This window comes from Typopeltis vanoorti, chromosome 4 (assembly GCF_054136105.1).
Source record: "Typopeltis vanoorti isolate ZY-2024b chromosome 4, IOZ_Tvanoo_1.0, whole genome shotgun sequence".
NCBI classification, from domain to species: Eukaryota; Metazoa; Arthropoda; class Arachnida; order Uropygi; family Thelyphonidae; genus Typopeltis; species Typopeltis vanoorti.
In genome coordinates this window covers 75,411,245-75,428,444 of record NC_143552.1, presented here as the reverse complement: position 1 = coordinate 75,428,444, position 17,200 = coordinate 75,411,245, and the positions used below count along the sequence as shown (strand labels likewise).

Here is a 17,200-nt window from a genome sequence, read left to right as displayed (position 1 = left end):
ATTAGCAACACTTATTGATCTGAGCCTTATTTGAAGTTTTGCTTGTGTGTATGTTCTTTATTTCTGTAAAATTAATTTGCATTTAATTCACAGTGTGGCTTGATATTACTATAGACTGCAAGGCAACAAAATTGGGGGAGCCACCATTAGGCTCTTAATCTTAATTTTGTTAAACTTGTTTAAGTTTACACTTCTTCAAAATCCTATTATCCAAAATAAAAATTCCTTAAAGGAATGAGTACTAACAAGGTTTTGTAAAATCACTTAGCCAACAACAACAGCAACATTGTCTCAGCTTAAGGGTCGGTATATCATGTCGAACCTTAAGCTTAGCCATATTCTGCCCGCTCACCTTTTTCCATGTAAAAAAATGTACTCCTCTTGATCTTCATCACACCCTTATGTAACTTCCATGAATGGATTATCTTTCTTTTGGAATTACTCCTCTCTGTATTAATCCTGTATCATCTCTCACCAGTTTACATGTGTCTATTATATCACTACTTTTTCATCTGTCCATTAAACTTTGCAGTATAATGAAACAGATGAGCAGCAATATTCCTTTTGAATCACCTGTGCTTTCCTATATCATTTATTCATCTGACTCTTGTATATGGTTCTACATTAATATCAGATTTGTCCTAACCAATATGTTTGCTCTATTAACCTCTTTTTATCACCATGGTATTGATGGTAGTTGACTATGGTGCTTTCCATAATTACCTGCCTTATAGTTTCACATATATCCCTTCTTGAACATAACCTTGTCTATTTGGTTGACTCCAAATCATGTCTTAATTATTCTCATCAACCAGCAGCATTGATACCATATCCATGGCTACATTCTGTGATGCTCACCATATCCAGTGCTCTAAACCCAAACATTGGTTATATCCTGTGCTGCCTAATAGAATTGTTCTTTAGAAACTCTGGACATTCATTTTGCTTTTTATTTGATTTATGCTATCATCTTCTCATTCCATATTCACATTATTAAAATTCTGCATTTTGATCATTCGTCTTTTACTTTCTCATTGTCTAAGCATTTCTTACTGCTTAAGTTATGCATCCAACATTATCAGTTCTATATAGCAATTTCCTCTTCAATACCCTGTTCTGTTTATCTTAACTTCAGACCAGTTAGCTTAAAAGCCATTACATGTATTGTAATTTTACACCCTACCTTAGCTGTAGATATTTTCTGTTTTATTATTTGATATCTTCTTCCCCACTCCAGAAGGTGATATATAGAATACTTGCTCTATAGGTTATCCTTTAATGATCCAGTTGTTTTTCAATGTTTTCCTGCCTGTTTTCATAGTCTCTGCTTTTTTTTTATTGGTTTTCATATCTGATTTGTTATGGCAATTATTCAGTTTGCTCAGGGAACTCTGCAGACTTGCACTGAAGTTATTTAAGCATATAACATCATACTTTTTTGTTGAAAGGCTACAGTAGGTATACAGAAGGTATGCAGTGTTCCAGGTGTAGAGGAAGTGATTTGCCTTCATCAATGTAGGAGTTGGAGAAGAAGGGGATTTCTGAAAGGTTATCCTTATATTTTGGTGATGTTGCAATGCTACTGTTTGGATGAGAAAGTGATGGAAGCACAGATGGACAAAAGTTATGCCCAGTGGCTTTTGTTGAGGGACCAGAAACATAATCATCATCAAATTCCTGCCATGTACCCTCAAGGGGTGTACAGGATATGATAGTACTACATGAAAAAAATTACATCATTATTAATTTCCTATCTACAATTTTCCTCCAAATCAGTCTGTTACTTGTCAACACTCCAACATTATCAGATCTTATATTTCTATCAATCCACCTATATCTTGGTCTTCCTCTGGGTTTTGCTGCCAACCTGGCAGAAAACACTTGTTTTGCTAATCTTTCTTCGCCCATTCTGTTTAAGTGACCATACCACCTGAGATTAGCTCTGCTAACGCATTCTTGGATGCTGACAATGTCAAGTTCTTTCCTAATATCCTCGTTTTTAATATGACACTGCCATTGATGCCATCTGTTCATGCCTATAATCTTTCTCAGGACTCTCATATCTGTGGTCTCTAGTCTTTGGTCAAGTGTTTTACTTCTCACCCAGCTCTCAGATCCATAAGTTAAAACTGGTTTGAACACTGTCTTGTATACAGCTAATTTAGTGTTCCGACTAATTTCTCTATTATTCCATATAAATTTATTCAATTGACTTCCCACCATACCAGCTTTGCTGATTCTGTTGTCTATTTCTATATTTAATTTACCATCTTCAGTAAAAATCATGCCTAAATAGCTGAAATGTTTTACTTGTTCCACAGGTTCCCCATTCACAATACAGTTAACATTTTCAATGATTCTGCCTATTTTCATTGTCTTTGTCTTTTTATTGCTGACCTTCATACCATATCTATTACAACAGCTATTCAATTTAGTCAGAGAATCTTGCAGACTTGTAGCGGATTTATTTAGAAGTATAACATCATCCGCATAAAGCAAAGAGCTGACATTAACATGTCCAATTTTGATATCATGTTTAATACCACTTTCCTTCATAATGTGATCCATATAGATAATGAATAACAGAGGGGATAATGTACATCCTTGTATCACACCAGATTTAACATTAAACCATCTTCCTGTACTTCCTTCAATTCTAACTGCTGACTTACAACTACAAATAAAGACTAAGTATTGCTTGATATAATGCTCCATTGACACCATATAACTGCAGTGTATTGAATAGCTTCTCTCTTGGCACCTTGTCATATGCCTTTTCCAGATCGACAAAACTTAAATACAGATCTTTGTTATATTCCCATGTTTTCTCGACTATTTGTCGTAAAGTGAAGATCTGATCCTGACAGCCTCTATTTGGCCTGAATCCAGCTTGTTCTTCACCAAGCTTTTCTTCCACAATTCTTCTCAACCGTTTCTCAAGTATACTTGCATAGATCTTGCCAGGAACACTCAGTAGGGAAATACCTCTGTAATTCTCACATTCAGTTTTATTTCCCTTTTTATATATGGGTACTATGAGAGCTCTACTCCAATCATTGGGAATCCGTCACTCTGTCCAGGCTTTCTGAACTATGCAGTGCAGCCACTGTAAGACTCTTATACCACCATACTTCAGCATTTCTGGTCGAATATCATCTACTCCTGCTGCCTTTCCACATTTCAAGCCTTTGATGGCTTTTTCTACTTCAAGTATGGATATGTATTCCTGACTGCATGCCTGGTCAGTGTTTTTTACCACTGACTGTCATCACTGCTTGTTTCATTTAGCAGTTTTTCAAAGTAATTACTCCATACTTCAAGGATATCTTTTTCTCCCATTTTCATGTCACCTTTATTATCTCTAATTCCTTTTACAGCACTCTTTCCTCCATTCTTAAGCTTCTTCAACAACCTCCAGAATATTTTGCCACCTTCTTGATATTTATTTTCTATATTCTTGCCAAAGTCCTCTCATGACTTTTGTTTAGCTAGTTTTACACAGTGTTTAGCATTCTTGCATTTGTCTCTATATTCTCTAAGAGCACAAGCTGACTTATTTGACAGGAACTTTTGGTATGCTTTCTTCTTTTCCTTCACTGCCTCTTTAACTTCCTGTGTCCACCAGGGAGTTCTGATTTTTTTTTATCCTTACAGACAACCTCACCACATGCCTCTATGGCAGAATCAATCAATGTTTTCTTCAGAGTTTGCCACTGAATCTCCAAGGTTTGATTCCTGTTCTCAGACTCTTTCGTTTTTTTCTTCAATAATCTTTGTGTATTTTAGTCTACATTTCACATCTGAGAGCTGCTCAACTTTTATTCGCTTTAAAACTTTCTTACATGTTATTCTTTTCAATATGAAATTCAATTTTATCCTGCTCAAGACTAAATAGTGATCACTTTTAATTTCAAATCCTCTGTACACTCTGGTGTCCTGCACCAGGATGAAAACATCACTATCAACAATAACATAGTCAATGAGACTTTTCTTATTCCTTGCCTCTTCTCTCCATGTGAATTTGTGCACATTTTTATGTTGGAACATGGTGTTAGTAATAACCAGTCCATGTCCTGAGCAGAAATCCAACAGATATTTGCCATTATTATTAGCTTTGCTCTTTTCTCCAAATTTTCGCAAAATATTTTTGTATGTCTCACAATCATTTCCTACTCTGCTATTTAGATCCCCAACAAGGACCAACTTTTCATTTTTCATTGTGTCAGTTGCTTTTTCTAAAGCCTCAAAAAATTCCTCCAATTCTACCTTAGTAGAACCTTCTGTGGGACAATAGGCACAAATAAGTCTCATTGTCCAGTTTCCCATTCTCATATTTGCCCACATTACTCTACTTGAGACTGACTGCCATTCAAGAAGATTAGCCTCGTATTTTTTGTTGAATACAATGGCTACTCCTTCTTTTCCTTGATTGTCATTGCCTGAATATAACATTTTGTATATATTGCTCAGAAAGATCTCACCAGTTTTGGTCTTTTTTGCTTCAGTCACCCCTATTATGTCGATCTGGTACTTATCTAATTCCTCAGCTAGCTCCATTTCTTTGCCATTTAGGCTTCTTACGTTGATAGTACCGATCTTTAACTCTGGTGATGTTGAGTTGGGGTTTGTTTTCAGATTTGTTCCAGTAGCTGACTTTTCGCTGTTCGCCCTGGATCCCTTGCGAAAACAACGGGGGCCTTGTTTAACCGGGCGACGCCCCAGCCGGCATGAAATTTTGTAATGTTGTACCATCATTCTATATTTTGTTAAAGTTACCAAGTAATTTTAAACCTGGTTTTACTCCATTTTTTCCAAGTAAGCAAACAGACAAAAAGTCAAGTTTGCGCCTACTATATATGCAAGACTAGCTGATCCCACAGGTAGTGCAAGACCAAGTCAACTCGTGGTAGAAGTGGAGCAAGCTCTGATCACTAATCTTAATATTTACCCTTAATGCCAAAACACATCTCCAAGAAGGGGATGTATGATGTTTTGTATTAAAGGCAAGGGGCCACTACCCAGACCGGTTTCGACCTTTACTGAGGTCTCATCAGTGGGAGCCAGGCTAGAAATACCAAGATTTAGTAATGCAGAGCTTGTAAGTATTTTACCAAAACGAGTTACCATAAGGTGTTATAACCTTATTAAATAAAAATCTCAGGAGGAGATATAGATGTAGAAAGTATTTTTAACTTGGGTATAGTTATGTTAAAGTTACCAAGTAATTTTAAACCTGGTTTTACTCCATTTTTTCCAAGTAAGCAAACAGACAAAAAGTCAAGTTTGCGCCTGCAATATATGCAAGACTAGCTGATCCCACAGGTAGTGCAAGACCAAGTCAACTTGTGGTAGAAGGCAAGACTTGGTCTTGCACTACCTGTGGGATCAGCTAGTCTTGCATATATTGCAGGTGCAAACTTGACTTTTTGTCTGTTTGCTTACTTGGAAAAAATGGAGTAAAACCAGGTTTAAAATTACTTGGTAACTTTAACATAACTATACCCAAGTTAAAAATACTTTCTACATTCTATAATTTGGTTTAACCAATAAGAATACAATTTGGTCGGCTAAATCCCAAATTGCCAGCCCATCCTCGTCCGTTCAGTATCCAAGTAGATACCCAACAGGGTGCACCACGAGAAGGTGAGGATTGGACATTAGGTCAGAACCTTGGGCGATTTTCCGCATTCCTTTAAAGGCTAGGTGGAGGTCTCCTCTCAGTTATACAGCTTTGACCCTTAAGCACTGACCAGAAACATGACTCCTATTAGCACGTGGTGAATTTTCTACATTTATGTGCCCTATCTGAATCAGATTTAGCTTTTTTTAATTATCATTTTGCAAGTATTGTGGCCTTCACTGTAGGCTGTAATAAAGCTGAGATTCTTGTCTCAAGCTGCTTCCAACAAGCAGTTTTTGTTTTTTTTTTTTCTTGGACCACCCTGGTGCACTTTCTGGATAACTGTGGTTTGAAAATAAAGTGGAATTTTGAACAGAATGAGGAAGGAAAACCTCCATTTCAACATGGTAATTTTTCTAGCAAGTTCACAAGTATCTGGATCTGAAGAATAGAAACAAAGGTGTGACCATGGAAAAGAGGAGTAAAAGGAAATAACCCACTTAGCGTTGTTGTTGTGCTAAACGTTACAAGGCTGTGAACGGCTGAGAGGAGGGTATTCCACAACAGATGAAATTGTGATTTGAATTACCAAGAGGGACAATCACTTCTTCACTGTACCTGAAAGGAGAACTCGTTAAGGAAAGAACCAAGTGTGGTTTAAGAGATACTTCTGCAATGTGAGGTTTCTTTAAATTAACACAAAAAACATAAGTAATACTATTTATTTAAGGCCGTATATTTCAGCCTGAATATTACAGGCCATCATCAGTGGTAACAGCAGTTAATTACAAGGTAAAATGCCAACAATGGATTAATTTGAAAAAGTAAGAGTTCTGTTATTAATTTGAACAATTAATAACAGAATATTAATTGTTCATTAGTTATTTTAAAAAAAACAAAAATAATCTTTAGTGATGTGTGATTAGGATGAGATTTTCCCATATCTTTGATAGAGAGAGGCATTCATTCTGATTTAAGTTCAGGTGGTGAAGTATGACCCTCAGCACTTCCTTTAAACGACCATTCAAATTTATACCTACATCGATGTAATAATCATATTTCAGACATAGGATATTGTGGTCTGTATCTGTTCCATGCTGTGCCAAGCCAGATTTCTCAGATTTACTGTTGATAATACAAGATTGATGTTCTTGTATTCTTTTTTCTATTGAGTGCTCAGTTTGTCTGAAATAAGAACTGTGACAGTCACAAGGAACTTGGTAGACACCAGACAGAGCTGGAGGAGACCATTTATCTTTGGAACATGGAAATCATGCTGATAATTTGTTGATAAGAAGAAATATAGCCACTAAATTCTATTTCTTAAGAATTCTGGAAATTGCTTCTGAGATGCCAAAAATGTAAGTGCTTGGAACTCGATGTATGGTTTCCTTGTTATTTGAGCTAGGATTATAGGAATTAAAAAGCTGTTGTTTGGTCCTTTCTGAGAAGCCTTATAAAAACTTTATTATGCTCAAACTATTTGTTCTACATCTTGACTATTACAGCAGGAACTCTTAAACATCAAATGATATATGAAACTCAATGGCCTCTCAGAAAGGACCACACAACAGCTTTTTAATTCCTATAATCCTAACTCAAATAACAAGGAAATCATATGTCGAGTTCCAATCCTTTTCATTTCTGCCATCAGCACCTATTTCCAGAATTCTTAAGAACATGCAGTGTGAGTAATACTGCATGTTCCTTCAAGGTCATTCCAGACATATTATAGTGGTCCAGTAGCTGTATCCTCTACCCTATTAGGTGGCCAAAAATGTTCACCTGATAGGGTACACCTTATAGTATAGTGGTACAGCTGCTGGACCCCTACAATATGTTTGGCATGTTCTTGAAGGATATTGCTCACATTGCATATGGGAAGACTGGGGAACCAGAAACTGGAACCCCTGCTCTGAAAACCAAACATGGCAACAGCTACTTCAGGCGCTTAGTAATCAAGGTGGTGGTGGTGGTGTTTTGCTGGGTGATAAGTCATCTACCACCTAGTGTATCTAGTTAGCATTTCCTCCAACTATGCAGAGGGATTACTCACTGGCACTAAAGCTCCTTTGCTGGTAAGGCCACACTTCAGAAAGTTGCAGTTGACTTGACTGGAAGAGGCTGTATGTTGCACATTACCACCCCGTAGTGGCCCTCATATTTAGGAGAGTTACTGTTGTGCTTTTTTATGTTCCCAAGAAGAACCAGCTTATATATAAAGACAGCATATTCAATTCAATTTTCCAATTATCCAGTTTTCCATTTTGCAATTTGTTTACATTGCTTTTCTTGAAATTACTTACCACTCAAGAAGTTTGTGTTTAGGATTGTGTACTATAGATATTCATTCCTTCCTCTCCCTGATAGCTAATTCCTAAATATAATATTCCACATAGGTATTATTTAGAGGCATCTCACCTCATTTAATCATTGTCTGTCTCAGTTATTTTGACATATTTTTGTTTTCTCTTTATAGTGTCTGTTGTCATTTGCATGAGTTTGAGGTAAACGTGTGGACAGACTTATGTGTTCGTCGAACATGTTGTTTATTTTTTTACGGTATATATTAGAACACAGAAACTAAGTAAATAATTAATTTATTAACTTATTGCTGATATTTCGCTGGTGTTATAACCAGCATCTTCAGAGCACAAAAACACAGTTTGTTACAATATGCGAGACTATGACAACATGGTGTAATCAGCAGATTACACCATGTCATAGTCTCGCGTTTTTTTTTTTTTTTTTTTTTTTTCAGATAGAGGGCGCCAAAAAATCAAGACTCTAGTCTTTGTGTTGCTGCTACAATTTTGTTTAACCAGTCTGCTGATTACACCATGTTGTCATAGTCTCGCGTATTGTAACAAACTGTGTTTTTCTGCTCTGAAGATGCTGGTTATAACACCAGGGAAATATCAGCAATAAGTTAATAAATTAATTATTTACTTAGTTTCTGTGTTCTAATATATACCGTAAAAAAAAATAAACAACATGAGTTTGAGGTAGTTTACTGTCTCAGCAGCTAATTTTTTGCTGTTCATCTTATTCTCTAATGAAAACAGTATGCTTGTTTTTGTTACCCACCTAAACAATGGCTTATTGTTTAGGTGGGTAACATCTGTCATGACATTTCATCTTGTTTTACTGTCTGATTTGTTTGTTTTTGTTACAAAATATATAGTTGAGTAAGTTAGAACTGCCATCCCATCCTTTTTTTTTCTTTCAGTATTTTCTGTAGATTCTTAATAAAGCGTGATAACAAGAAGATAAGGATTGAACTCTTCATTAGAAACCCTGGTTCATTTTCCACATCCTTAGAGCTGTAGTAGTGTTCTCCTCCCTCTGCTCTTCCCTGCCATAATTACTCTTTCATCTTTATCTCAATTTCATCTTTCCAATTATTTTTTGACATCCTGCCTCTCATGCTCAGTTCCTCTTCCTTATTTGCATTCACTTCCTCTTGTTATTGTCCTCTCTCTCTCTCTCTTTCTCCCAGTAGCAGTCCTTTCATGTTTAACATTGGATTCATTTGCAACATCTCTTTACGCCTCTCCGGCATTTCTCTTCATATGTGCTTCATACATTTGTATATTGCTGTCTTGTTGACCAAGTGGATAGCTCCCACTCTCCAAATATCAGGGGTTTATCCTTGATGTTTTGAAATTAGGAACTATCCAATTGGGAGTGTTTGGTTTGAATTTAACCATGGACAGGCATGTTTTTGAACACCTTATTTTAACAAAATAAGGTCCTAGTTTTGCACTGAAATTCATCTTTTGGAAGATGAATTTCAGTGCTAAACTAGGACCTTATTTTGTTAAGAAGGGTTTGAAATGGCTTAAAGTTTCATGTTTGGTCTCTAGATTGATGGATTAATTTCTCTTATCCACACTACTAAAGACTTATATACCATAGATTTGCAGCCCTTTGTGAGTGGAAGTCACATTTAAAAATAAAAAAATAAAACTGTGCACACTTTTTTTTTTGCTTTGTAAAGCTTAGCAGTGATGTATAGTATGCTTTTTCTCCTTTTCTACTTATTGCTGTACATAGGCAATGCATTAACATTGCCTTTCTATAGCAATACATTAATATTAACGTTTACCTCATGCAGTGCAAAATTTGTCTCATTGTACTTCTGGAAAACATGACTTTTATACTCTTTTATCCATTACCCATACCTTTTCCACACAAACTTACTCTCTCCATCAGCCAATCACTTCTTTAACTGTCCAGTTTCATCTCCTGTGCTTCATGTCGCATAATTTTCACCATCTCTTTTCCTAATTCTAGTCTCTTTTATAATAAATTGGTTCTCCAACATTTTGCTTATTCTGTTATGTTTTCATTTTTAATTTGCCATCTTCATTAAACATTATACCTAATTACCATATTTTACCATTTATAAGACAAACCCTACTTTTTCGAACCCAAAATTAAGAAATCAATATTTTAAACATCTCCACTGTCTAATCATACACTCAGTGGGAGGAAGTCCAAACTGTTTCTCTGAAGCTTTATTTCCATGTTCTTTTGCATAATTGAAGGAAGAAGAAAACATCCCACAAGAATGGAAGACAGTGATAGGCATAAACATATTCAAAAAAAAAAGGAAACAGAAAGGATTGCAGAAACTATAGAGGAATAACTTGCTATAAAATATATTTAGATATAATTAAAAATAAATTAACACCATGGGCTGAGGAAATTATTGGAGAAGAACAATGTGGCTTTAGGAAAGGAAGATCCTGCACAGATTCCACATTTACACTCAAACAAATTATAGAAAAAAGAATAGAATTTAACCTACCAACATATATGGCCTTCCCAGATTATGAGAAAGCATATGATCAAATCAACAGAACAAAAATAATCAGCATACTGTATGAATTGAAAACTCCACCTCAAACCACAAAAGCAATAGCAAATATAATGGAAGAAAGCTATATTAATTAAAATTAATAATGAAACAACTGAAAAAATTAAAACCAATAGAGGTCTCATTCAAGGAAGTTTATTATCATCAATGCTCTTCAATATATATATATATGGAAAAAATTTCAAGAGAATGGAGGAAAAACAAAATCATAGGAATTAAAATAGGAAATAAAGAATTAACTAGCCTACTGTATGCTGACGGTCAAGTTATTTTTGCTGAAAATGAAGACCAATTACAGAAAAATCTACACGTATTGAACAAAACAATAGAATAGTATGACATGAAGATCTCAATAAATAAAACGAAATCAATAGCATTCAAGGTAAAGAAATTAAAAGATGCAAAGTAGTCATTCACAACAAAGTAATAGGACAAGTGAACAAATTTAAATATCTAGGAAATTACATAAGTCCCAATGGAGAAATCGACATTGCATATAAAAAGCAAAAATTCCTAGCAGTCATTGGAACTTTGAATAGACACTTCAGTAAACAGATGTCAAGAACAACCCAAATAAAACTATATAAAATAATAGCCAAACCAATTCTGAAATATGGCAGTGAAACATGGATTTGGGGAGAACGAGATAAAAGACAAGTGGAAGCTGCAGAAATGAAGTTCCTTAGACCACTCGCAGGCTATAAAAGAATAGACAAGATAAGAAATGAAGAAATAAGAAAACAGTTATCCATAATTAACATAACAGACAACATCACAAATTATAGAAAGAACTGGAAAAACCACATGAAAGAATGAATGAGGACAGATGGCCAAATATTGTCTGAAAATATAAATCAAAGGGACACCAATCAAGAGGATGAATTTCTCAAACCCAGGAGGAAATGGGCAGAAGACTTTTTAAACCCTTGAAAACATTACAGGCAAAGAGTTGCCTAATACGGGAAGCCAAGAAGAAGAAGATGACTTTTAACTTGAATTTTGAAAAATATGAATCGTTTTTTATTTTCGAACATTTTTATGGACTAGTGCTCAAAACATTGTTAATGCATTAACTTACCCCGCAACAAGTTGTAGACGTGTGAATGGTTTCAGGGTTCTGATTGATTTATTCAGAATCAGCCATTAATGACATCAATCAACAGAGTTAACAAAGACTAGTGATTGACGGAAGCCTGTTAGCGGAGACAAGGTATAGTTTCACCATGGCAACTACAGGTTTCTCTCAACTGGTTCTCCCCCATGTATAAGATGACATTTGTGGTCTAAAAGTTTTAGAAAAAAGTATCATCTTGTACATGGAAAAATACTGATTAAAATATTTTACTTCTAATTTGACAAAAAAAAGTGACTTATTTTTTCCTATTTACCTGCTTGATTTCATGATTTTTCATCTTAATGCTGATTTATATCCTAAGAAAATTCATTTGAGAGGATAATAACATTAGTGAACTAAGAGTAGAGCAGGACTCAATTTTCTACTCTCAATATATGTTTATATTTTAGCATTTGAAGCAGAGTTTCTAATGGGTAGTTTTCACCTCCAGTAATAAAATGTCTACCCATTGTGATTCTTCCTGGGCTGTTTTCACTTGGTGATTTTTAACATTCTTTAATAATTCTGCAAAGTTGTTACCTGAAACATGAAAATCATCCCTAACTTGTGCTTTATATACTCTTGTAATCATTGATTGCTCTTCATACTCTTTCATATATTTCTAAACTCCTTCATCCTACAGATCAGATCTATTTGCACCTTTTTCATCTATATTTTATCCATTCTTTTCAAAATCATTTTCTTATGATTTTGGCAAGAATTTATTTGTAGATACCTACTTCATATGCTTCTTTGGCTTCAGATTTTTCCCCCTTGCTTTCAAAAGTCCTATTATATTTAGCAGCTTACATTTCATTTATCTAATATTAATTATTCTTAAAACATTCTTACACATTAGGCTTTTTACTGTGAGACTCATTTATAAATAGACAGTGATTACTTTCTATTCCCCCCCCCCCCCCCCCCAAACATATTATGGACCAGCCTGAATATCTGAATATGACACTGTTAACAATAATTTATGAATTAAACTATTCGTTTACAATTTTAGAATGAGTGTTTCTTTCATATCTCATATCATACTGCTTTTCACCAAATTGCATAAAATCATGTAGTTTTTGAGTTATCATGATTTTTCTCTTTGTCCCTTAATTTATGGAAACCAGTGTATCTAAACTTGGAATTCATTTTGTACTTGAATGTTTTATTTGTTTATTGCTCTTTCTTATGTCTCATAGAAATTCTATACTTTTTCAGTATTTGAATGAGAGCATGTGCACAGCTAAAATTCATTCTCCATTTTAAAATTTGCCTACATAGGTCTTCTTCTTGGAATTCTCTCATTAAGAATGTTTTTCTTCTTGCTTAATTCTTATTCTCTCTATTCCCTGATGTGTGTTGCTGAAATAAATCATCTAATGTAAGTTAAAAGGATTTTACACAATGAATAGAAATGTGAGCCATCTATTGTTATTTGTTATAAAATTTAAAAGGGACTTAGCTGTTTCAGTCTTTATTACAGTAGCCCATATATATGATCCCACTTAGTTTTATTTATACAAAGCTCAAACTAACAAAAAGTAACTGTGGTCGAATTGTGAATATAACTGCTATTTTGAGGAGATTGGTAAGTTTCATTTTGCTGCTTTATTTCATTACTTTAGTATTTTTGGATGAACATGTTAGGCCTACTTACAAAACCAATTCCCCCCCCCCCCCCCAAAAAAAAAAAAAAAAAAAAAACTCATTAAGAAAGAAAAAACTGTATTAAGAAAAAAGAAGTTCAACAACTGCATTTGAAACCGAAAAATTTTAAATTAAAGAAACAAGAGAAAAGTTTGCTTTGGAGATAAAGAACAGATTCGATATATTAGAAATAGAGGAAAATCAAGATGTAACAGCAGAAAATGACAAAGTAAAAGAATATTGGAAAAACTTAGAACACCTATAAGGAAGTTGCTGAAGATGTAATTGGTAAACAAAGAAAAAAGAAAAAAACAAAGAATGGTTAATGGCAGAAACTTGGAAGATCATCAAAGAGAGAAAAAAGATTAAATTATTAATGAATAATACAAATTCAGAACATTTATATAAGGTATATAGCAAACATCATAATGAAATAAATAAAAGCTTAAAGTAAGCTGCAAGAGCCGATAAGAGAAAATATGATGAATTAGCAAAAGAAGTGCAATATGCTGCAGAAAATGGACATATTAGACAACTTTATCAGATTATAAAACGAATCAGTGGTAACAAAAAAGCAATCCCTTTCTTTATTAGAGACAAAGAAGGAAAGTTATTGGTAATTGACTCCAAAATCAAAGCAAGATGGAGAGAATATTTTGATGAAACTTTGAATGTAAAGGTAGATACAGGATCTCAACAGGTGCAAAATATTACAACTAGTGTAATACCCACTTTGAAAATTTCTGAAGATGAGATTTTGTTGAGCAAAGTCAAAGATTCCCTGAGGGCACTAAAATCTAACAAAGCATGCAGAAATGACAATATCAATGCCGAAATGTTAAAAGTTGATCTTAATACAACTACTACCAAATTACAAGGTTATATAACGAAATATGGAAGACAAAAAATTTCTCAGCAATGGAAAGAAACAGCGATTATAAAAAATTCCAAAAAATGGAAATCTGACCAAGTGCGAAATTTTGAAAGAATAAGTCTGCTTTTAATTCCTGCAAAAGTTTTTACAAAAATTTTAATTAATAGATTAAAAAAGGAAATTAAAAACGTATTAAGAGAAGAACAGGCAGGTTTCCAGACTGGTTGTGGAACCATCCAACAAATATTTGCTCGTAGAAATATAATGGAACAATGCATAGAATTTCAAGCTCTACTCTATCTAAACTTCATTGATTTTAGTGAAGCATTCCACTCAGTAGATAGAAACTTTGAAAAATATTAGTAGAATATGGAATACCTTATAAATTTCTCAACATAATCAAGAATATGTAATAATGGCAGCAAGTCTTGCATGGAAGTAGATAGAAAACTCAGACTTCTTTATCATAGAAACTAGTTAGGCAGGGATGTATTTTGTCTGGTCTGTTATCTCAAATCTTAATTGAATGGATTATGAAAAACTCAATCATCAAGAGAGGAGTACATTTTCTCTCTAGTAATTGAATTGGGACTTTACATCCACACTAGAAGACCTGGTTTTGCTGATGACATAGTGCTTCTGTCCTCCAAATTAAATGACTTTGCTAATTGCACAAAAACTGTGGGTCTTCATATAAACAGGAAGAAAATCAAGGTTGTGCAAATAAATGAAAAATCAAATAAATAAAGTTGAAAAATGAAACAATTGAAGATGTTGTTACTTTTACATACCTCAGATCAATAATAAATAAACAAGACAGCACCAACGAAGGCGGTTTACAAAGAATTGCTAAAGCACAGAACTGTTTCAAATCATTAAATAAATTATGGAAAACATCAAATATTACAGTTAAAGTGAAAATTAATATCTATATCTATAAATCTATTGTGAGAACAATACTGCTACATGATGGCTCTGAAACACGGAAACTTACCAAGGTAAAAAGTAATAAATTTGATATTTTCCAAAACAAATGTTTAAGAAGAATTTAAAAAATTTTTCTGGCCAAATACAATCATGAATAAGGAACTTTTAAAGAAAACTTTCTCCAAATCAATAGATGAAGAGATTTACCTAAGAAGATGGAAATGGACGAGTCATGTTCTGCACATGGAGATAAACAGAATTCCACAAGTAGCATTGAGCTGGGCATTAGAAGGGAGACACTCTAGAGGTCACCCTGAATTAACTTGGAGAAGAATGATGGAATCCAAAATGAATGAGACAGGATGGGTGAGCTGGGTAGAAGCAAGAGCAGCTGCAAGGCATGGGCAGATGTAAAACCAACATTGCAGCCTTATGTGCCCCAGTAGGCACAGAAAGCATTGATGATGATGAATCCAGCTTTTGCGATTTGAATAACTTCTTCAGACATCACTGTGCACCAAACCTTGTTATATTCAGAGTCATTAAACTCTTCATATGCCAGTTTAGTCCAAACTTGAAGATAGTGCTAGCAGTGTCTTTCTTTATATATGGTTTCATAGAATACCATCTACATCATTTGCATAACTTCTGTTTGCATCATCACTGAATACTTGAATGTCTTGTGTTATTCTTATATAACTACCGAAAGTAATCGGTGGTATTTGTAGTATTTTTCCACATGCAAATCTTTTGAGGTCTGCTCTCTTAAAATTGACTATTATTATTATTAGAGGTGAATTTTTTTAAATATAATTTGTAATATATGATTTTCAGAATAAATATATACATAATTGTTCATTACTAGAGAAAGAACTCTAAATACCTAAGAGTTCATTCTCTAGGAATTATAAATATTAAAACTCTTACATAAATTCAAAAGCATGCATTAAAATATGCATTTTCCTATTCAAATATTTCACTCATATCATTCAGATATGTGATGGTACAGTAACTAATTGCAGTAACAAATCTAATTCTCTCTCTCTCTATCATATAAAAAATAGTGTCTAATTGTAAAATTATATTTTAGGTTGAAAAAATCTTAAAGATTTATAGAACATTTAAAAATGCAGATGGAAAAGAATATGTGAGGATTGAAACAGTAAGGAAACCAGCTGTTATTGACACTTATTTGAGAATCCGTACAACAAAAGATCCAGCTTTCATGTAAGATAAATGAAGTAGTTTTTAAAAGAGAGAGAGTACATATTGCTTCTGAATATGAACATTAACTTTAAATCTTGTACAGATATTTAATTAATGATAAGTTATATTTGAGATTGATATTTTTATCAGATATTGTGTTAATGAATTATGTGACTATTGTATTTTTACTGCACACACAATAAAAGCTATAAAATAACTTTTTCCTCACAACTTATTTGAAACAGTATCATCATCGATTTCTGGCATTTAGCATTAAGAAGTATTTCATAGCAAGTCCTTCCCCCCCCCCAATCTCTTCCTTTCCTCTATCCTCCCAAACAATAGATCTGTAAAACGGATTACAATGCTATTTCGGCATTGTAATCTCTATTGTATCTATTTGTATACTCGTAATACTTTCTATTTATTTTAGCTTCTTTATCTTGGTTTACTATTTAAAGTTCTATTTTTTCTATACTTTAAATTACTTTACTATGTCTCTTTTCTTCATTAACTTTACTTCTATATCTGTATTCCTTATTATCCTTATTCTATCCTTTATCTAATCCTTTCATGTACTCTATTAACTTTATTCTCTCTGCTCTACCCTCAGTATTCTTTACTTATGCTGGAGATCTCTAGAAATTATATTTTTATTAATGACTGTGCCACTAGGTCTCCTTGTGCTATAAGAAATATCAATATTTCCAGTAAAGTTCGCTTTCTATACTAAGGCCCTTCTCAATAATATTTCATAGTCGTGGTTAACACTTAACTTCAAGTCATAGCTATTATTAAACTCCCCGCTCACAGGATCGCGTTTGTTTTTTAAAACAGTGCATTGCATAAAAGATCAGGTGGCACTCCTTGTAAATAAAAACAAACATGTTTATTTTTACTGAAACAATTATACAATTTACACACTAATGA

General features: G+C 33.8%; 1 protein-coding gene across 1 annotated transcript in view; it reads left to right on the top strand.

Annotated features, from left to right (window-relative positions):
- LOC150107421 (transcription initiation factor TFIID subunit 1-like) overlaps positions 1–17,200 on the top strand; it is a 688,572-nt gene that overhangs the window by 556,051 nt on the left and 115,321 nt on the right. Inside the window, exon 31 of the mRNA XM_090391849.1 lies at positions 16,155–16,291. Coding sequence (XP_090247975.1) covers positions 16,155–16,291 — 137 coding nt within the window. The remainder of the gene's footprint in view (positions 1–16,154; positions 16,292–17,200) is intronic.